The sequence below is a fragment of the Artemia franciscana genome, chromosome 17 (genome assembly GCF_032884065.1).
Source record: "Artemia franciscana chromosome 17, ASM3288406v1, whole genome shotgun sequence".
NCBI classification, from domain to species: Eukaryota; Metazoa; Arthropoda; class Branchiopoda; order Anostraca; family Artemiidae; genus Artemia; species Artemia franciscana.
Window position 1 is genome coordinate 13,381,967 of NC_088879.1, and position 24,040 is coordinate 13,406,006.

The 24,040-nt window shown below is 35.5% G+C and overlaps 1 protein-coding gene across 2 annotated transcripts in view; it reads right to left on the minus strand.

Annotated features, from left to right (window-relative positions):
- LOC136037882 (exportin-T-like) overlaps window positions 1-24,040 on the minus strand; it is a gene marked incomplete at its 3' end in the record, with an annotated part of 87,718 nt that overhangs the window by 25,167 nt on the left and 38,511 nt on the right. For both annotated transcript variants that reach the window (XM_065720736.1, XM_065720737.1), the window contains 4 exon segments: window positions 7,128-7,475; window positions 11,703-11,847; window positions 21,403-21,752; window positions 22,294-22,410. In XM_065720736.1, coding sequence (XP_065576808.1) covers window positions 7,128-7,475; window positions 11,703-11,847; window positions 21,403-21,752; window positions 22,294-22,410 — 960 coding nt within the window.

The following is a 24,040-nucleotide window of genomic DNA, read 5'->3' on the forward strand; positions in this document are numbered from 1 at the left end:
AATATTCTTTTATGCATTTTTAGGTTTTTGATCCCCATTATCGTCGGGTTTCTAAATATAGCTGACATGGCCACCCTACCTCTCTTAATTATTTCATCAACATGACTCCTTAGGCTTCCATTTTCCGATAAGATAAAGCCTAAATATTTTATTCTTTTACTTATAAATAGTTCCTTATTATTAAATTTAAACGTATATTTTTCATCGTCCCCAACCTTCCTTTTTTTAAAAATAACAACTTCGCTCTTTTCAGTATTCAGCCTTAACTTTTTTATATGCAAATATTCTTCTATGAGATTCAAAAGAGTCTGTAGATCTTGCGGTTTATTAGCCACCAAAGCAATATCATCTGCAAATAATAAGAGAGATAGTTTTTGAGTCCCTAGGCTAACTTTCGGAGCCCATCTATTCTCTAGAAAATTAACAACATCATTAATAAAAATATTAAACAACTTAGGTGAAAGAGTGCTGCCCTGTTTTACTCCCCGCTTAATATCAAAAAGCTTCGAAAACCTATTACCAACTTGAATGATTCCACTCACACAAGTATACATGCTCACTATCAATCTAACAAATGAATGGGGAAGGCCAATATTTAGCATGACATCCTTCAATAACTCTCTGTCGACACTATCAAAAGCCTTATGGAGATCCAGAAATCCCACATAAAGACAAGTTTTACCCTTTCCATATTTATCTATTAATGCCTTTAAAATAAACACACTATCTGTCGTCCCATACCCTGTCCTGAAACCTCCTTGTTCCTCATGTATTAAATTATTTGTATTTAACCAATTGGAAAGCCTGGTATCTAATATTTTCTCCAAAACCTTACTTAAAGCAGGGACAAGTGCTATTAAACGATAATTTTCATGAGCCTTCGGGTTTCCTCTCTTAAAAAGTGGTATAAACAATGATGTCTTCCAAGCGCTTGGCCATTGCCCTGACCTTAACACCTTATTACAAAGAAGAACAATTATCGGTATCAAAATGGAAAGAAAATTCTTAAATAACAATATTGGTATACCATCAACACCCGCAGCAGTACCACCTTTTAACTTCTTAAATATTGACTTAATCTCTTGGCCATTCACATCACCCACTAAATCGTAATCATGTTCTCTCATGGGATAAATAACCATCTCTGGGGTATGCGCTACCTCCTGAAGATCTGCACAAACACCTTCTAAATTATTTAGGCAATCAGGCCATGCTTCCGGAACAGCCTGGGTATTAACATTTCTCCTTCCACTATCATTCTTTATATAGCCCCAAAACTTTTTAAAATCTTTATTTCTAAAATCATCAGCGATATCCAGTTTCTTCTTATGCTCGTACTCTTTTTTTTTTCTTTTTATTAAACTTTTATATTCTCTTCTTTTATCTTTATAATTAGCCAATTTTAGACTTTGATCTTCCGCGCTATCAAATTCATTCAAACGATTTAATAAATATTTTGCTTCTTCTTTCATTAACTTGCAATCCAAGTCAAAATATCCCTCATTCTTTTTTAATTTTTTAGTTAGGCCACATGATTCTGCACAACTGCCCATTATTTCATTTAACAGCATAATTACAAAGTTGCGTATTAATTAGCACATAATCTACAACACTTGGAGTTGGACCCGAAAGGCAAGTGAACTCGCCCCTACCCTTATCCTTCCCAAACCTACCATTCGCAATCATCAGACCATGTTCCCCACAAAACGCCAAGAGCTTTCTTCCCCATACATTTATTTTTCCTTTTTCATCCTTGTTGCTTCGTGGTATTCTACAACAAATTGGGACAAAATCACCTAAATCTGGGATCAACACATCTGGGATCTCAGCCTCCAGGCCGGTATAAGCATTGAAATCCCCCATTAACACACAATCCAGATCTTTATAACTTTCTTGTATTAACGAAAATTCTTCCCCTAAAATTTCCCAAGTATTTTCTCGATTGTACGAACTATTCTGTGGAGGTATATACACTACACCCAAAATTAATTGCTTCCCACATTTCAAATAAATAGACAGCCAAAGCAAGTTTTCAGATCTACTACTAATTCTCTCATAGCCGTCAATAGCAGATGCTTTAACCAAAACCAAAATGCCACCATAATGTCTATTATTTCTTGCTACATTACGCACGGTCTGTTCAACGAAATACCCGGGGAGAGGTGATATAGGAGAACAATCGTTCCATGTTTCAATCAGCGAAATCACATCAAACGAAAATAAATCGTCATATAAATAGGTCAACTTATCACGTAATCCTTGTATGTTCCATGACACTAGACTCAGTATATGGCCCTCTATATCCTATGTTTCTACGCCTTCTGTTAGCACGTTAACATCACAAGCCTTTGGTTGAGATTGCTCGTTACTAGTCTTAGTCGGGGGAAAGGCAACATGATAATACTCACGAGTGCGGTTATTTATATCCGCTAACTCACTTCGGTGTTTATTGTAATAAAAATCACGTGAAAAACCACCACGATGTCTATCATTAAACTTCTTTCTTGGCGAATGGCTTCCTTTGGGTGCTACATTACGAGTACCTGGTCGAAACAAGTCATTTGGGCTGATAATAGCACTAGAAGGTCTTTTAGCTGTCGATACTGCCTGAGGAGTGGTGGTCGATGGTACTAATGTCTCAGTATCACTATCACTGGCATCACTAACTAGCCTCATCGGAATATTATTGGGATCATTTGGGAGCCTAGCACTAAAGGGTGGACCAGAATTTTGTACTGGCTTCAAATTACGCTTAATCTCGACTATTGAATTTCCATCATACCTGAATATTCGGCCTTCGATGAATAGTTTGTCACCTCGTAATTTTGCATCACGGCCATCATTTTGCGCAGTAGTTAACATTTCCTTTAAATGTTTACGGGCCTCCCTTTGTATAGCTGTGTAATCCGGAGCCACCGATAAACCAAACCTTCTTAATACGGAGCTGTTTCTTAAAATATAGTCTCTGATTTCAACCGAGTTTAGCTTTACTACTATCGGCCGTGATTTCAATCTAAAAATGTCACGTATATCACTTCGATTTATCCCGAGAGACGGCATAGTACGATTTAATAACCCCGTTATTTCTTGCTTCAGAGTATAATCGCCGAGTTGTTGAGGGGTGTAATTATAGAAGATTAAATTCGTTCTTTTCTGCTCTGCTTCGAGCTTGTTGGCTCGTTCATAAGAGACTGCTAGGTTATATTTCACATTTTCCAGCTCTTTTTTAATTTCATCATTTGTCTTAGCATTGTTAGATAACTGCGTAATAATGTTACTTAACTGTACTTGTATGGCATCAATGCTATCCGAAAGTTCAGGAATCGTATTAACTTTCTGCGAAAGCACCGGTAATAAATCCAGTTTAAAATTAATTTCTTGCAAGAACTGGGCACTTTGCATTTTCTCGGCCTCTCGTGTTTGGACTGCCATTTACACCCTTATAAACTTATCAAAGTGCAAAGTGTAAAACCTTTATCACTCCTTGATTTGATCCAGTATCGTTAATTAGCAATAAGACTTTTTTTTCACCATTCGAAAAAAATCACAATATTGGCTCAAAGCCACGCGGGAGAGAAACGTTATTTCAATCTTGGTTTAAACTAGTTAGTTACACAATTTGTCTAAATGTAAGCATGGATGTTATCCGAAAGAAATGAAATCTGGTTTTGTTGTTAACTCCTTGAACTCTGAATGAAAACTGATACTGTAATATGATACTTTTTGGGCTGAGAGATGCTGCAGACAAAGTTTTAAAGGAAGAACAGTGCGGTTTTAGAAAAGGTAGAGGATGTGTCGACAAAGTTTTCACTCTTAGGTTAATAATTGAGAAGTCCCTTCGTTGGCAAACACCTTTGGTCCTCAGTTTTATCGATTATGAGCAAGTTTTCGAATCTGTCGATAGAAGAGCGTTAGCAAAGGTCTTATCCTTATATGGTATACCAGAAAAATACATTAAAGTGATTTGTGCTATGTGCGAGAATAATACTGCTGCGGTTAAGGTAGGAAATGAGGTTAGAAACTGGTTTTGTATTAAATCATTTTGATGGACTTCGTCTTAAGGAGCACAGGAAAGGCAATTGGAGACCACGGAATCAAATGGGGAGGAAAAATGCTCCTGGATTTAGATTATGCTGATGATTTAAGCATATTAGATGAAATTGTGAGCAAAATGAATGAATTTTTAGAGGTTTTGCGAGTTCAGGGTGCTAGAATAGGCTTGAAAATTAATGTGAAGAAGACTAAGTCACTAAGGCTAGGAATAAGTGAAGATGAAAAGGCGTCGTTGGGTAACGAAAATATTGATCAGGTTGGCAGCTTCACTTGCCTTGGTAGCATTATTAGTAAAGACGGTGGGAGCACTGAAGATGTTAAAAAGTAGAATAGCCAAGGCTCAGGGTGTTTTTTCACAGTTAAAAAAAGTTTGGAAGAATAGAAAGATAAGTCTGCAAATCAAGATTAGAATATTGGAAGCTACAGTGATGACAGTGGTCAAAAATGGCTCTGAAGCATGGGCGCTCCGAAAAGCAGATGAAAATTTACTAAATGTTTTCCAGAGAAATTGCCTACGGATTGTTCTGGGTACCCGGCTGACTGACCGTATTTCAAACAGTAGGTTGTACGAAAAATGTGGTTCAATCCCGCTTTCTAGGGCTATAATGGAAGAAAGGTTGAGATGGCTAGGCCACGTTCTGCGGATGAAGGATGACACATTGCCGAAAATTGGCCTTTTTGGCCAACCGTCTGGGGCTACACGGAAAGCAGGTCGTCCTTGTCTGGGTTGGGAGGATGTCATATATAAAAATTTAAAGGAAATGGGAACTTCCTGGGAGGGTGTAAAGAGGGAGGCCTTGAACAGATTAGGTTGGAGGAGCGTGCGTAACTGTGTTGGCCTCATGCGGCTTGGTGCCGCAGTGAGTTATTAGTAGTAGTAGTATAGTCAACTCATATGACATAACTTAAAATAATTCTTATCATCCACTTAAAATCAGTACACAATAACTGACTAGTGAAAATATAATAAAATATAACTAACGAACTAAAGCAGTGGACAAGCCAAATATTCGTTTTAGTTGTCAAAACACAAATACATGTACAATCCATAGTCAACACTAATGAGATAATTTGAAATAAATCCAAGCGTCCACATAAAATCAGTACATAATAACTGACTTGTCAAAATGTAATATAACTAACGAACTAAAGCTGTAGCTATTCTTGCTTTCTAGCAGTAATGCTAAAAAACTTTACAAATGAGGGAACAAAGCTTTTCAAATATCTGTTTCGAGACACATTGATTGGCTGTATACGAGGTACAGCTTTTTCCACTGCTCCTGCGGGTCTTTCTCGATGTGGTTTGAAATCAGGGGGCGGTAAAGATCGATGGGGTGTGCTGTTGAACACCCCTGTACTGAAAGTAAGCGACAGTTTTTGTCTACGGCTAGCAAGGGAACCTAGGCCAAACTGTTCAAGGAGGGCACAGTATAGGAAATTGGGCGCTTTTGAACTTACCAACAATGCCCGAAATTGAACTCTCTCAATCGCGTCCGACTGCTCCTGCATTAGGCCATAATGCAAAATAGGGTAAGATTATTCAAGGCAAGATCGTATTAAAAAGGTATAAACTCGCAAAAGGTGATCCGAAGGAGTTCCATGTCGAGACAGCAGCATCAGGGAGTTAATACAAGAACACAGATGGCAGGCCTTCCGCAAAAACACTACAATTAATGATACTGTTTTCGTTCCTAACAGTGTCTTGGGATGTTCTAAACTGTGATTCAAGGGCACATGCAGGAATTCTGTTCAGAGGGGAGGAGGTTAAAGAAGAAACTTCAGAAAAAACATACGGCCTTGCTGTGATTAATACTTATTAGTAGAGAAAAAGATCAAAGTCCCAACTACTTTTTTTTTTATTCTGGATTGCCAATGCTTGGCTTTTCAGTCCAAAATCACATGAAAAGACATTTCACCTCGAGTGTTTAATAATTTACTAAAACAAGATTGCACTACACTCGGGATTTATGGCAAAGGTTTAAAGCTGATTGAACATCTAATTTGCAAAATTTTTCCTCGCCCTAGCAGGGCACTGGAACATCATAGAGAGGCATTAAAAGGCTCATGTGAAAGGAAATAGCTATAATCTAGTGTCTTTTGTAAGTACTAAAACATACTAAAAAAAATAGTACAATTTTTGACAAAAACTATATCTTCAAATACCAAATATGTAAAATAAAGTAATGGCTTGAACCAAAGGTTGAATCTATGGAACCAAAAGATGAGTCTACAGAACCAGAAGATGAGTCTACGGTACCAAAGGTTGAACCAGCAGAACCAAAAGATGAATCCAAGGAACCGAAGGATCCATGGAAACAGAAGACAAATCTAAGGAACCAAAGGTTGAATCTGTGGAACCACTAGACAAATCTAAGGAACCAAAGGTTGAATCTGCAGAACCAAAAGATGAATCTGCAGAACCAGAGGATGAGTCTACGGAACCAAAGGTTGAATCAACGGAACCAAAAGATGAATCCAAGAAACCGAAGGTTAAATCTACGAAACCAAAAGACAAATGTAAGGAACTAAAGTTTGAATCTGCGGAACCAAAAGACAAATCTGCGGGACCAAAGGTTGAACCTGCGTTACTAAAAGATAAATCCATGGAACCAAAGGTTTAATCTATGGAACCAAAAGATGATACTAAGGAACCAAAGGTTGAATCTTGGTTGAATACACAGAAGCAGCTGCAGCAACATAATGTAGGATCGACGCACGGACCTTGGTAGTCAAGAAGCGTCAATAATCCAATAAAAAAGGGACATAATCAAGAATAATATAATGACTGATCAACGATATCTGATTAATTTAAAAAAAAATAAAACAAAGTAGTTTGTCGAAAATTTTTACATTTATATAAGAAAAAACATGAGGTCTACATATATGTTTTTAGCTTAGTCTAAAAATCTTACTTCATCATCTAATTTTTTTTTCTAATCCAAAACACAAATAAACAGAAATTTAAATGCTTCTAGTCAGAGGAGCCAAATGGAAGTATTATTGGTATTTGTCGTTCGAGAAAATTAAGGAAGTACTTTTTTTTGATAAGAATGTGTTAGTATAATAAAACGTACCATGTCGGAAGCAAAATGATTGCCTTGGGATGAAGGAACAGCTTCTCCTAATTCATAAAGACAAGTGATAGCAAGCTCTACATCTTGGAACTTCAAAGTCTGCCAATTCGTCAACGTACTAGTTACAAGCTGTTGAGTTCGACTCAAAATAAGATCCTTGTCCAATGAGGCAATATTATCATACAGCTTTTTCAATTGTTTTCTAAACTCTAAAAACTGAGCTTCTTCGTCACCATCATTATCAAAATTGTACGATTCGTCATACTTCATCTTTTCAAAATTGATTGAGATTAGTGATTCGAGATGCTGGCGATCCACAGACGACAGAAGAGCTTTCTGCTTTAGTATCTATAAAATTAAACTGCTTATCGATTTGTCAGAGTACTATATTTTGAAAATTTTAAGCAAAAGGTATTAACAGGTTGAAAAGTCATTCAGAAGCGCATAGAGACGGAACAAATAAGCAGGGCTACTAACAATATATACAATGCAAACCAGTTTCAATAACTATAGCATTTTTTTTCAAACTTGTTTTAAATTGTACTAGAAAGCAAATTTTTTCTCTCAAGAAACTAGAAATTTCAATGAAGAAGAAGGGCACAAAATGGATTTGACTTAACATAATATAGATATCAAATTGTTCTAAGGAATGATTTAAAAAATTGCACAATTTGTATAATTTAAGTCTTTTGGAGCAAAGAGCTGATCTACGAGGGAAGAACTGATCTGGGAGCAAAAAAGTTATAAATGTATAAATGAAAGAGTCCTTGAGTAGAAGAAAATGAATTAAAAAAAAATTCAAGTTATGTATAGAGCCAAATATTCCTAGATTCTTGAAAAACAAATATTTCCTACTTTTCGGTCCATTTCTAAAATGAGTTTAATCTTTTTACTTCATTAGTTGTTTTCAATTATACAAGCATTCGAAAGGGTTAAGCATTCGAAAGCATTCGAACCTGATCTGGGAGCCCAAACCCCCCATTCACCCCGTATATGCAAACTGAAACAAGCAACCTATCGGTGCTGAACTCGGACATCGGCAACATTAGTATTGCAGCAATACTTTTCATTAAAGTATCTGTAAAATAAATCTTTAGTTCAAGAATATATAATCAAGTGTTTACTGCAATTATTTATAAGCGAAGTATTTAATTCTGATTCTCAATATTCAAATCTGGCCTTTGTTAAATTTTCACGAATATTCCAGACTGCTACTAATAACCGTGCTCTCCCAGCCTGTTGTATTAGTCAGATCACAATATGATTTTTGAGAAGCCACTATTCGGTCTTCCAGCAGCACACAAAATGAAGATAATGAATCGACCCATGGTAGCATTTTCGTTCTTTCGAACAATGGATTGGGGCGTTTGACTTCGATGAGATTTGTTCTATTGCGGATATCAACATGAAGATTGAGACTCTTGAACTTCCAGCTGTCACGCAAATATCACGAACACTGTGTGAACATAAAACGAGGTAACGCCAAAGACAAACACAAGGAGACATGTGGATTTAAGAAGCTTATTATGACCCGCTACTGGTTTCATTATGATGATAACATCATTCAAGCGGAGACTGAGGAATCGTATATTCAGAAGAACCGAGCAACACAGAAACGATATGCTCGTTGAGAAAAAGTCACCTCTATTCAAAGGTGAAACATCCCAGAAATGAAAAATTCTGAAATAAGGAATTTGACTGGTAACCATGGCAGATTTTGTGTTACGACACAAAATAACGATGGCACGTCAATAGTATCAGATGAAGTTAGCTGCTTCTTTGCAGTTATACCATCTATTTGCCTGTCTTTCACAGAAACAGAGATCGACACCCTCGTTGCCGAAATCATCAGGGACGTAGCTAATAAAGTGCTTGAGTTTACAGTATATAATGAACTACTAAGGTCAAAGAGAAATTGAGCCTTATCCAAGAAATTCAACGAGCAAAATTCCCAAGTGCTGGAAAACGTGTTCATGTTATAGTTAAGATAAAAAACCTCAACCTTGTGATGTGCTCCGGCAAAATTGAACTGCAAAAATTACACATCGCTTGACAAAAGTGACTGAAATATTTTTTTAACGAGTTTCTTGTCCCCAAATCAGCTAGCCCTTGATTATTTTTAGTAGGGTTACCTGAAAGGATGTAGCAAAAGGCATTATTCAGTGCACATAACAATTGATTATGGAGTGATTAATTTAGATAGAAGGGGTCTCCTTGTTGAATTACTTCTAATCGATAACAGCAATGCTGTTAGATCACCATTAAACAGCAGTAAATAAATGAAATGATGGGTGCAAGAAAGCACATTCTGCTTCTTGTCATTGACTTCCTATGAAATTATTAACAGTGTCTATACTCTCTCTTTACGGGTTGCGTCGACTCCAAGTAGGCTGAGTGGCTAACGTACGCCACACTACAAGGTACGAAAGTAGGATCCATCTTGTCCCTAAAAGAAATTAAGTACATCCCCAAAGAATTCGAAGAGAGGTTGGAATATGCAGATGGCTGCTCCCTGCTTCTTAAATACATCGAAAAGAATTAGAAGTACATCTTCAATGAAATCTAGCAAACCCTTTTTCAACGATACTACAGCAATGGCCTTCAAAAAAAAAAAAAAAAAAGTGATTGACTCTTTCTCTCAACTCTACTTTTTCAAAACAGTAAAAAACTCCAGCGTAAAGAGCGAGGCGTTGATGAGGGAGGAGCCCCTTTTATATAAGAAATTTTTTTTTTGTACTTTTTAAGTTTTAATGTCGCTCCTTACTTTCATTAAAAAAAACTTTTTTTTAATAATTTTAAAACGTTTTTGAATCAATGTAAGTTTTGATTTTGGCTTACCGCATATGAATAGTTAAAACGTAAAAAAAAAAAAAAAAAAAAAAAAAAAAAAAAAAAAAAAAAAAAAAAAAAAAAAAAAAAAAAAAAAAAAAAAAAAACAGTGATGAGGTCTATATCCGACGAAGCAAAACCTCCTGTTTTCTGAATCGTGGTACCCAACTATCTCTGTTCCTATGATTCTGATATAACTTTTAGCAGCGCCTGCTCGTTTTACGCAAATGTCATCGATAGGGTGGAAAAGAACAAGTGTACAGTACGCTCCTACATTAGTTTGAGACGGTTGGGTTTCTCCCAATCTCCGTTTAGATTACGTGTGTATGCCCTATTCTTGAATATTTATATCATTTTCAAGGCCCATGAGCGATAAAACGAGCATATAGAGACGAACGGGCGATCAAGATTATGTGGAACCAGAAAAACCCTAGTTACGAGAATGCTTTTTCTACACTAAGCGTCTTAACCATTGAGGACAGTCGTCTCTGAATAATCTACAAGCTGGGAGTTTCCACCTTTCCTCTATAAGACGTCGTTCGCCTGCACCACTCACAGCCAATATTTGTCAGAAAGTTTTTATCTATTATTTGTTCCTTTTTTTTGGAAAAAACATTGCTATTTGGACTGACCCCTTAACATTCGGAGACAAAGTTCCTCTTGAAAAAGCACTGAAACACGGCATTTATGTCGGTTATTGCCATATCAAGTTGGACAAATACGTTGCGGTACCTCTGAGGTATTTTAAATGAAAAAAAATTCGACCATTTACAACAAGGCTGTTCTAATAACGCGCTGTTATCGGTTCGCTGGTGATCCCGAAAATTCTAAAGACAACTGATGTACACGTGATATTAAATGCGCTAATTGATTCATGCAATTCTTTCACAGCAATCAGAGTCCCTGACGGTTTTATCATCGTATCAGTGTACCTCCCCACGAATTATCATGATGCTCTCTCAGAAAGATGAAATACGAAGGCTTGTTCGAGACATGGGAGGGTGGCTGAACAATACAAGTCAGAAAAGGTTACTATCTATAGAGACTTTAATTACTAGCTTTTAGATGGTGACTGTTTCTTTACTATATTGAAGAGATGTCGGTCAGATGCTATAGTCGCAATCCCTTAATTCTAGTCATAGCGTATCCCTGCTGGCTACGTCAGATATCGATCAATTTTTTGGCGAATTTCCAAATCCTGACGGGGATGAAAGCAGTTGTACACTCTGAGCGTGACTGTAGCAATTATCTTGGAATTAGCTTATTGGTACCATTCTCGATTCCACAAGTTAGACCCCGTGCGATCATGGCATAGAAAGAGCGAATAGCATAAAGTAGATCAATCCTTGTAAAAAAAATATCCTTGACTCGACTCTTGCGAAAACGAAAGTATACTTTCACCTGCTTGCTCACGGTAAAAGTGAAGACAGACTAGCTCTAAATATCTTTTCGCTCTGAAATCGTACACTCGACGAAGTTCGCAGAATCAACCTCTGTGTCAGTAGCAAAAGTAGTACCCCAACAACGCTATCGCGCTGCCTATGATTCCTGACTAAAGTATTGCTCCAGCAACACCCTTCTGTTGGCAATCCAAAAAGGGGTATTGCAACACTCCACATTAGAAGAGGCAACGTAAATCCAGATTAAGTTTGAAGTTGATCATCCTTTTGCCTAGTTCAGATAATTAAAATGCCGCGTTATTAATTTCATGCTAAACGAAGGAAAAAAAGAAAGAAAGATACTCACGATAATATACTCTTTAATATATTCCAAAACTGAAGCGGAAACATCATCATCTTCATTTCCAAGAAAAGCATAGATGACAGGTAGTTTGTTTTCAATTGCATCCAAAGCGACGGCAGCATCTTTAATGTCATTTGCCTTCTTTAATCTGAAATATACAACTCATTTATTGAAAATAAATATGCTCAATTTTATCACTATTCCTCCTACAATATCATAAAATCATATAAAATATAACTTGAAATAACGAAAAGACTTCTATGGGAGCTAACAGCCTTCCCTGGTCGTTTCTTATGTTTCCTGAGAAGAAAGCATGGCACTACAACTATAGTTACAACTGGAGTTTATTCTTTATAGCCCTGGTACACTCTATTAGTATTGGACATAGGGCGGCGTGTAGTTCCATGGCCACTTTTACTCTTGATGCTAATGAATGGAAACTTATACATCCTAGAACCCACCTAGATTTTGAAAAGAAAATTCCCGTAGGGTGATTTTCATTAGAAAATGCTCTTTGTGATATTTTCATATAAAAAATTGAAAAACCCACAAATTTGGACCCTCCACCCCAGATCTTTAAAAATACATTTTTCAACTCCACCCCCCCACCCAAAAAATTCGGGAGTTGGTGCTATGACCAAGAGGTAATTTTTGACTCCCTCCTCCACAACAAGCTGGAAAGGAAACGCTAAAAATAAAGAATTTTTTCCCTTTTCACTCTCCTGTAATTGTTTCGAAATGCCAAAGAGATTGAAATAAAACATTGTTTGCCCCCTGGACCTAACAAAGGTCTATTCATACACGAAAACTGCGACTTTCTAAGATTTTTCATTTGGCTGTTTCAAAATTACAAAGTTTCTGGTTAGTATTTCTATCCTTGTCAAGTGTTGGCACATCGAACCGTGAAAATAACTAAGCATAAATAATTAGTTAAGTTCGACAGCCCTCTTCGTCCATAAAATCGAAGCATTATAAATCCGTTGATTTCCAAAGACGACTAAACCTTAAAAAAGCTTGATTTTTCATCATACTTGTTTTAAATCTTGCACCACCTACTACATAAATTGTAGAAGCATAGTTGAAGTTATTTTTCCTGAAGAACTGAACCTTAACGTTCCCTAATTTTTATATGATGTATAGATTTCCACTTAACTATATCGTACAATAGATTTCATTTTCATTGTCCTTGGCACTTCAGAATTAAAACATAGAAATATGTAATACAGATTAAACTTTTAACTGAAAGAGGGAACCATAGTAATTACAAACTTACCCGTTTTAATACGTAAGGTATTAAATATAATACCATATACAATATATACCGTATATAATAAGGTATTATATATATATATATATATATATATATATATATATATATGTATATTCTATATAAATAATATTATCTATAATCTAAGGTAATACGTAAGGTATTAGTAAGGTATACGCAAGGTAAGGTATTGTGGTAAAGAACGCGGCCTGGACTTTACAGTTGCTAATCTCCGTCTAACGGCCCTTCAGCCAGGAAATGCATTAGGTTGGGGGCTAGCCATCCTGTGCTTTCGCAAGTCCTCCGTGTCTACCTTCCCCAGATTTCACCAGGTACCTATTTAGAGCTGGGTTATCTCTGACTGAGCTTACAGAGTCACGCCACTGACCCCCGTTCAAAACCAAACGACCAGCAACATCAAAGCTCGAACCCCTGTCCTCACGGACAAAGGATTTCAAGCCATGTGTTTTAATCACTCGACTACAACGGCCTATACACACCTACATATATACATACATATCTACAAAGTAAATTCTTGATTATCCGCGTTCCTTCAGGAAACGGACTTATTGTGGAAAACAAAAATAATGTACATGAACGATAACGATACTATCTATACTGTGGCCTATAAAACGTGCTGAAAATATTTTTTATTTATTTGTGGCATATGTCGTCCTAATTTGAGTTGTCCGAATATTCCACCAACCAAATCTGTAGATGACGGATAGTGCATCAACTTTTGGTATCTTAGCACTCCCGAAAAGATTGACACAAGACGAAAGGGAAGCGAAGTAGCTAGAGGGCTAAATAGTCTTGACTTGGAAGCCCTTAAACTAAAATGGAAGAAAAAGAACAAGGATTAAGAAAAAGAATGTTGCTCTAGTATCGGTGTATATTACACCGCATGGTTATATTAAACCATATGCATATGGTATATATTACACCACATATCGTGTAATATAGACAGCGAAATATTGATTGCTTGTACTTTAGACCATAATTCAGCCATGTTTAACATATAACATTACAACAACCATAGGCAGCGCAATAGCGCTGCCTAAGTAAAGAGCGATGTGGGCACAATGTGTATTTATTTATTATAATTATCAATGTTTTTTTTTTTTTTTTTGGTTTTAGACCAGGGCACTTCGTATCGAAGGAGTTGTCGTAGAAACTTCGAAAAGGGCTCATTCGATTGGAAATGGGAAGGTCTTGTGCCTTTTTTAAAAGTTAAAAGTGATTGTAGGGCAACTAACACCACTCCCACGCCCACCATTTCCCAAAATAAATCCAATCAAAATTTTAATATAGCCACTTGGTAAATATTGATAAAATACTGCATTACATACAAAAACATTTCTTGGGTGGGAAATATCAGCAACAGTGATAATATTGCATTACAAACCAAACAAGAGCTAAGAGCTCATATGGCACATGTGACGAGGTCGGAAAAGCCAAGAGCTCATATGGTATGAGCTCTAGCAAAATTCTAAGAATCAATAGATTGCTTTAAAAGGAAAATCAGAGGCTTAATGCCGGTCGGGATTTAAAATAAGAGCTCTGAGTCACGAGGTCCTTCTGAATGTCAAAATTCATTAAGATTCGATCACCCACTCGCAAGTTAAAAGTACCTCAATTTTTTAAATTTTCCCTCTCCCTTCAGCCCCCCAGATGTTCGAATCGGGGAAAACGACTTTATCGAGTCAATTTGTACAGCCCCCTGACACGCCTACCAATTTTCATCGTCCTAGCACGTCCAGAAGCACCAAACTCGCCGAAGCACTGAACCCCAGCACCTAACTCCGCCAAAGAGAGCGGATCCAGTCCGGTTACGTCAGTCGCATATCTACGACATTTATAAGCATTTTCCAAAATTTCTGGGTTTCCCCCTCCAGGTCCCCCCAATGTCAATAGATCTGGTTGGGATTTGAAATAAGAGCTCTGAGACATGGGTTCCTTCTAAATATCAAATTTCATTAAGATCCGATCACGCGTTCTTAAGTTAAAAATACCTCAATTTTTCAAATTTTTCCAAATTAACAACCCCCAGCTCCCCAAAAGAGAAAGCATCCGTACCGATTATGTCAATCTCGTATCTATAACTTGTGCTTTTTCTTCTCACCAAGTTGCATCCCGATACCTCCACTCTAAGCGTTTTCCAAGATTTCCGGTTTCCAAGATGTCTGTTTCCCCCCTCCAACCCACTGTGTCCCTGGATCCGATTGGAATTGAAAATGGATCATCTGAGACATAAGATCCTTCTATACATCAAGCTTCATTGAGACCCGATCACCTATTCGTAAGATATCTCGATTTTCACATTTTCCAAGAATTCCAGCTTCCCCCTCCAACTCCCTTCAATGTCACCGGATCTGGTCGGGATTTAAAATGAGAGTTTTAAAGCATAAGATCCTTCTAGATATCAAATTCCATTAAGATCTGATAACCCGTTGTAAGTCACAAATACCTATTTTTTTCTAATTTTTTCCGAATTACTCCCCCCCCCCCAACTCCACCAAAGAGATCGATCTGGTCCGGTTATGTCAGTCACCGTATCTAGGACTTGTGCTTATTTTTCGCACAAAGTTTCATCCCGATCCCTCCACTCTAAGCATTTTCCAAGATTTGAGGTTCCCCCCCGCAACTTCCCCTTCACCGGATAAGGTCGAGATTTAATATAAGAGCTCTGAGACATGATATCCTTTCAAAAATCAAATTTCATTAAGATCCGATCACTCCTTCGTAAGTTAAAATTACCTCATTTTTCAAATTTTTCATAATTAACCCTCCCCCCACTCCCCCAAAGAGAGCGGATCCGTCCCGGTTATTTCAATCACGTATCTAGGACTTGTGCTTATTTTTACCACCAAGTTTCATCCCGAACCCTCCACTGTAAGCGTTTTCCAAGATTTTAGGTCCCCCCTCAATTCCCCCCAATGTCACCTGATCCAGTCGGGATTTAAAATAAGACCTCTGAGACACGATATCCTTTCAAACTTCAAATTTCATTAAGATCCGATCACTCCTTCGCAAGTTAAAAATACCTCATTTTTCTAATTTGTTCAGAATTACCCCCCCCCCCCCAACTCTGCCAAAGAGAGCGGATCCGTTCCGGTTATGTCAATCACGTACCTAGGACGTGTGCTTATTTTTCCCACCAATTTTCATCTTGATCCCTCTACTCTAAGTGTTTTCCAAAATTTTAGGTCCCCCCTCAATTCCCCCCACTGAGACACAATATCCTTCCAAACTTCAAATTTCATTAAGATCCGATCACTCCTTCGTAAGTTAAAAATACCTCATTTTTTCTAATTCCTCAGAATAAATCCCCCACCCCAACTCCTCCAAACAGAGCAGATCCGTTCCGGTTATGTCAATAACATATCTAGAACTTCTGCTTATTTTTCCCGCCAAGTTTCATCCCGATCCCTCCACTCTAAGCGTTTTCTAAGATTTTAGGTTCTCACCCTCCAACTCCCCCCAATGTCACCGGATCTGGTCTGGATTTAAAATAAGAGCTCTGAGACACGATATCCTTCCAAACATCAAATTTCATTAACATCCCATCACCCGTTCGTAAGTTAAAAATACTTCATTTTTTCTATTTTTCCGAATTACCCCCCCCCCCCCCCTCCAGATGGTCAAATCAGGAAAACGAATATTTCTAATTTAATCTGGTCCAGTCCTTGATAAGCCTGCCAAGTTTCATCGTCCTAGCTTGCCTGGAAGTGCCTGAAGTAGCAAAACCAGGACAGACAGACAGAATTTGCGATCGCTATGTCACTTGGTTAATACCAAGTGCCATAAAAATTGAATTTTCAAAGAACTGCCGTAAATACTTTATAGGTTTGTGAAAGAGAAAAGTAATTGCTAACTATTTATGCAATTAATTACTAATCTACTAACTAATTATGAAAACTAATAAATAGTTCTAAGATCTCTTGATCCCATTCTTATAAGGATGTTTAGGTAGTTGTAAAACATGCACTGAGATAAAAAAAAAACAAAAAACCTTTTTTTCAATACAAAAAATATAATCCGCCTGTTTTCCAAAAAAATCCTTATTCGATAAAGTTTTTTTTTTGACAGTACAATGTTAAATGAAATTTAAAGTGCTTTAGTTTAATACGAGATTACGGAAAGAACTTGTTTAGGTTTTCTCCGTATACTACAGCTCAATTTGAAATGTTCTTTGAATTGGCGCTGTCTATAACTGATTAAAAGGTAGTTTTTATAATTTGGAGGATCTTACAGAAATTTCATCTTCGGCTATTTAGACTTTTTATTTTTAACATTTCTGCAACCAAAGTGAGCCAATTCGTGAAAATACAAAAATGACAGGGTTAGCTTTTCTCTTATTTTTGTTCAACGAAGATAGCGGAAAATTCTTCAAAATGTTCGTTGAACAAATGCGAAATTACTCTTCAATTTTTTAATTTGGTCCCTTAGAAGGGACCAAATGGTCCCTTGCAGGGACCAAAGGGTCCCTTAGAAGGGACCAAATTTGGTCCCTTAGGACAATATCCTATTTGCTAGTTGCTGATTCAACTAGGGCCTTCGGGAGCTTTCGTTCTCGAAAGTATCCCCCCCTCTCACAAACCAACCATACCTCCTACCCCGAAAAAATTACACATGGCCGTATTAGAAAAATTCAGAAATAAACTTGTTCATGATGATTGTAAAACCTACTTTCGTTTTACTAGTTAAAAATCCAAGGCTAATTTAAATATGGCCGTATTAAATATAGCCTAATTTAAGCAATGGTCGTAATAGAAAAATCAGAAAAAAATATGTTCATCATGATTGTAAAAACTACTTCTATTTTACTAATTAAACATTCATGGCTAATTCAAATTTAAATATCAACTCTAATCAAAATATTTTGAGTTCCAACTTCTTTCACATAATTTTTAATTTCTTATTTTGGTAAAATTCTAGTTTAGTGACTTTTGGCTATCTCGGGAAAGGATTAGGTTAGGAAAATGAAACTTTCAGGGATGGGTTTAAAGGCTAAAGTATGTCACGGGAAGGTATTTGAAGTACCTACCTCCACTCCCTCTCCCTCTAGAGGGTCCTGATCTTTGCTGAACTTTAAAATATGTGTATTATAAAAGTGAAACCTTGCAAAATAGATCTTCTGCTTGAATGAAGTACAACAAAATTGTTTTCAGCTTCACAACTTTGCTCAATCCCAATTTATAAGGTTTTAAAGATATGCAAATACATTTCCTAAATTTTGAAAAAGAAAAAACATTGATATGGCTCAGAATTCAACTCAAATAACAGGAATTGCATTTTCAGAACTAAAGTCAGAGAAAAGGCAACTGGTAACTGAAAATTAAGGTAAAATGTTGTTTTGTCAAAATTTCAATTGGTATAGACCTGTCATGTAGGCGAATTTCACAGCCCTCTAGAGGGAGAAGGAGTGGAGGTGGGTACTTCCCAGTATATACTTTAGCCTGTATACCCATCCCCGAAAGTTTCATTTTCCTAACTTTACCTCTTTCCGAGATAGCAAGAAGTCACTAAACTAGAATTTTACCCTTATTTTTATTTATTTCCCCCTTTTTTTTTATAAAAACAAATAAAAAAAACTAATAGCTTAATTTTTTGAAAAAAAATCCATTTTATTCTTTGCAGTGAAGTTTTGCAATAACGAATCTATTCGGCTATTTTATGCATTTTAAAGAAATAAGTTGGGAAAGAAGAAACATTAATGGAACTTTAGTCCGTATCAGTCTGGAATTAGATTGATACTAGAAAATGTAATCGTAAGAAATTTAAGAACTTTCATTACTCTATTTATTTTTTCTATGTTATAGTGATAAGAAGCAAACTACTTAAAATATATATTGCTTCCAGTAAAGGGCCAATTACAACAATCGCGCTGATTGGAGTGCAAGTGGGAAAATTTCTCACTTCATATATCTAGTAATTTTGGTTCATTTTGACTTTGATTAGAATATCAATTTTATTTTGGGTACATTCTAAGTTCATTGCTGACTTTATTTTTTTCTTTATTACGTCTAATATCCGTTTCTTTTAATTGTTTTATCTCTTACACTATTTCAACTCTTATAATAACTGTTGTTGTTTCTTTTAACCTTTAGTTGACTATTCATTATAATGTCAATTATCTTTTTTTTACCCTGTCGAAGACACATTTTTGCTCTTTACTTTTATTAAGAAAAACTTGTTTTTATTTATTTTAATTAAGATATAAAACATAGTATTTACGTGCTAGATATGTGATTTAGAATCAGAGGCGATACAAGGCAAAACAGTGATGCTTAATTATGTTCTATTCATTTGAAAGGAATGCCTTTGAAGGAAAAACATCTTTGATGTAAATGTATTACATGTAAGACTGATAAACATTAACTGACTACTACCAGCATACTGATACAAGCGGTAACCGATACAAGCGGTAACTAAGAACTGATATGAGAACAAGGAATTTCTGGAAATTTCAGCAGCATTAAACTTTTAAATGCTATACTGAATAATAAACTTGGACGTTTCTTTTTAACTCGTTTTCAAAATGGATTTGAAAGATAGATTTTTTTTTGCCCCAAGAAAGTGAATATAAGTGAAAAAGAGGGGTGCAGAATGGATTAGGCTTTGCATAACATACATAGCAAATTATTCTAAGCTGTAAATATATGAATGTAAAAAGTTAATGAGTTGAAAACGAGCTAAAAAGATCAAGTTATATAAAGCCCAATTCGTTTTGCACCCCTCATTTTTGCTAATGTTCCATAGAATGTTAAGAAAAATTATTATCTACTTTTTAGTCCAGTTTGAAAACGGCTTTTCAATTTTTTCTTTTATTAATTATTTTCAACTTTTAAATCTTCTTTAAGACAAAAAAAAGTTCTCCAAGACAATTTTTTTAACATATAAGCAAGCAACATACTAATCATTATTGTAATTCATGCGCCATAATGCAAAGCAATTACAGTTCAGTACCAGACGGACACTTTATCCAAATCCTTAACTCGTATTGCCACATCATGAAACTTCTCCAACTTATGCTCAAGACTTTCAATCTTCATGACCCCTAATTTTATTCAGCAGACAATTTAAAAAAAAAATAAAGGAGTAGTAGGGGGAGTATCCAAGAAGGGAGAGGCTTGATTTTGTATTATAGTACAGTTATCAGAACTTAGTATGTTGATGAATATTAGAAGTAACTGAACACTCGGGAGTGATTGAAAAATGACTCCCAAATTTATCTGGCGAAGTGCAAAAATACAAGCTGGGGAGTTCAGAAAAACGAGTTAAAAAGGAATAACTACACATGACATTTTGTTTCTAAATAAGCACAAAGGGTAATTTCGTCTTTCGGGGGTACGAGGCGCGATACGATCACTCTTATTTACAATAATTATCTGATGTAAACAATTAAATGAATTCAAAGACAACAAACGGGTCTATTACCGGTAAATGAAAGCAAAAAGAAACAACAAAAATCCAACGAATATTTCGCCCATATATAACAAGGTATTTCGCGTGTATATAAGAAGGTTTCTTCACCGCAATAAAAAAAAAAAAAAAAAAAAAAAAAAAAGAAAAAGAAAAAAAAACGAAATATTCGTTGGATTTTTGCTGTTTCTCTCGCTTTCATTTACTGGCCATAGACATATGTGTCGACTTTACATTGATTTCTTTGTTTTTGTCATGACTAGCCAGTTTGGCTTTAGATCTTTTATAATACACGGTACCGTCTATGATTTTTAAACATCAAAAATTAATTATTTAAGATCGATCCCTACACAGACGTGAAAGATCTTGAATAGAAAAACAAATGCAATCTGTCTACACTAGCAATACTAAGGATATGGAAGTTTAAGTTCAAAGGGAGCTAAAGGGCCCCACTTCAGGCCCTTCGATTATACAGATTGAAATTTATTCCATCATTTTTCTGCAATATATGTGTACACCATTTGTAAAATGTTTACTTAACGAGTAGATATTTTGTACTTTTTGATTTATACACTTTTAAGCATAGTAATTTACAGTTTTAAAGACATAACCAATATTTCTTTGTTAGAGAAAATAACAAAGACTACAAGTCATGAGAATGACTTGTAGTCATTCCCAACTTATATATTAGCAATTCAAAAAATACAAAGAATAGTTTGAAAAACCAGTCAGATGTTCAATAAGACAATTTTAATGACATGAAAATTTATTCCATGACAAATATACTTTTAAACGTTAGTAAACATAAGCTAGAAGCTTCTTCACAAGAGAAGAAAATAAAAGAAGATACACAAAAATCTACATATTTATAACTGAAAGTTTAAATTTTTAATGTTTGAAATGCAATCCAGAAGTATCTTTGCTGCTAAGAGCAGTCAAATTGAGTAAAAAAAAAAGAAAAAAGAAAAGGAAAAAAAAGAAAGAAAAGAAAAGCAACAAAAAACCGCTTACCTAGTCCAAGACACTGCCAATTGAACACCCATAGTATTAATTAATTTCCCTAATTTGCATAAATAATCAGAATCCTCCTCATTGTCAATTACGAATACTCCAGCTCCATGGAGTAAACTATAAAGAGATTCTATAAGCTTGACTTTAGCACTCGAGTCCATTCCTTTAGCTACAACCTCACAGAGGCAATCACAATCTGGCTCACGCAAGTGCTGATCCTTCATAAATCTAATAAATAAGGTAACAAAACGTTCATTAGCAATTAGCGAGATGTCTATCCACGATATGTACGCACCAATAACGTCTAAGCATTCACTAACCAGCTTGGAATCGGACATTTCGTATAAAACCTGCAAAAAGAGCAGCTTTTATTCAAGTAGGCTTGAGTACAAACTAACGTGAAAACTTCAACTTACAATCTTAACTCTTTAATTTTCTGTATTTAATTAGTTAAATTACTTATTAAAACTACTAATTAATTAGTTAGTTCAAGTATTTAGGTCTTTAAAAACATTTTTTTTTAGATTCAATTGTGGGTGGAAAGGCAGTGTAGTCTAAGATTCGTGTGGTTATTTTGAAAGGTAGAATAATTTTGCTTTTTATTACTTAGTAAAAAAAACAAAAAACAAACGAAGGATCATTATAATAATAAATATCATCACTACCATAAGTACATTAACAAGCTAAGTCACAATATCCTGTTTAAGGAACTGCAAATAGTCATTGCACCTTAGTAAAATGCTTCTTATAGTATTTACTAGAATCTGAATATTTCCCCCCAAAAATGGTGACTGGCTTAAAGTTAAATAATTAAACAACAATTCAAATATTAAATAGTTAAAATGATTAAATAATATAATAAATAGTTTTTGTGCTTTATTCTTAACTTACACAAATTTGGTACCAGGAATTCACTAGGTCATTAATACATGTTTCTCTAATCGTGTCCTTGATTAAAGTGTTTCTATCAGCTTCTTCTTTTGAATGAGGGATCTCACGGTCAACAACCTAGAAATACAATCATTTTTACATACTTTCCACCATTCTAATCAGAGGTCAAAGTTGACACATAGGTTATAGGTTACAGGAGGTTAAAGTTGACATATATGAACAAAAGATAGGCAACTAATAAAAAACTCAACAGGGGGGTCAATTTTTATGTTTACTAATTTTTTTTTTACATTAGTAACAATGAAAAAAAAATGGTTATTGGATACTAAATATTCTTTTTTCAGCCAGCTTCGTCAGCTTCTTAAACAATTTACCTCTACTCACACTCAATATCACACTTATGTTTAAACCCAAGTTCTATGCTCACACTCATGCATACTTTTGTTAAAACATATTCTTCTAATTTTTAATTCTAAATTTAATTCTTCTAATAAAACATTATCAAATCCGGATATTTTCCGTTATAACTACATTACTATTTGCTCTTGGATTAAGTTGCTTCAATTTAAGTTGAAATAAAAGAGTGATGCATGGAAAAATATATAATTTAGGCTATATATTTGCTTATCAGGGGGGGGGGGGGTAAGTAAAGTGAAGCGCTATTAAGGATAGTTTAGGTAATCCTAAAAATTATAACATTTATAAGCACTTTAGGTATAAATGCCTTAGGTATGAGCTCTTAAAAGTAAAATTCAAGGGTCATGACTGACAACGTTAAGATCACATTCACATATTATGACATTCAAGACACAAGATCACATACGACGACGTTCATGATTACAGACATTAAACTTAAAAAAAGCTCAAGGTTCATGTACAGTTCTGGAGGGACACAGTCTAGAAGGCTTAATAGACCCTTTACTGTACAAATGGTTTCCGAGACTTAAGCGGTGAAGGGACAAGAAGGAGCTGTCAAGGGGACGAGAAACTAATTTGGAACTAGGGTCCAAGATTTAGTTATTCACATTTCCCTGATTTGAGTTGCTAGTTTAATATAGCCTACAGTCAACAATTAGGCGAGCATTTTGGGATAGGGACGCACCAGACTTCACTAGTCTTGGATAAACCCGGCTTCAAAATTCTGCTATTAAAAAACTGACAAATTTGCTCCACCATAATCATCCATCAAAATAAAATTGTAAAATTCTTTAAAAAATAGAAAAGACTACGAGGAGGTATAAAATATAATATACATACATTATATAATATATATATATATATATATATATATATATATATATATATATATATATATATATATATATATAAATAAGTTGTTTGTCTGTGGGTCTGTCCAGTGACGTCATGTCATCACGTCGTCATGAAGTTAGTTGTCGTCATGTTTGTTATGACAATTAAGCCATTAAAAGTATTTAAGAAAATCGTTAAAAGACAAATTTTTAATTGTAAGAAGATCGTGGACTGAAAAATGTTTAATTGTAAAATGACTGAAGAACCTACAATGGCAACAGCCGAGGAAGCTGCTCAAAGAGTCTATGCCAAAAAACTTGCGGCTGATAGAGAAAGTAAGAAAAGAAAGCGTGCCGAGGAATCACAACAGCAAGAAAACAGGCTTGCGGCTAAAGAACCCAAAACCGCGCAGTTAGATGAAAATCCACCTGGACAGCGAGAGTCAAAACATATCAAAACTGAAAATGATAGCGATGATGATTGGGTTTGGGGTTTT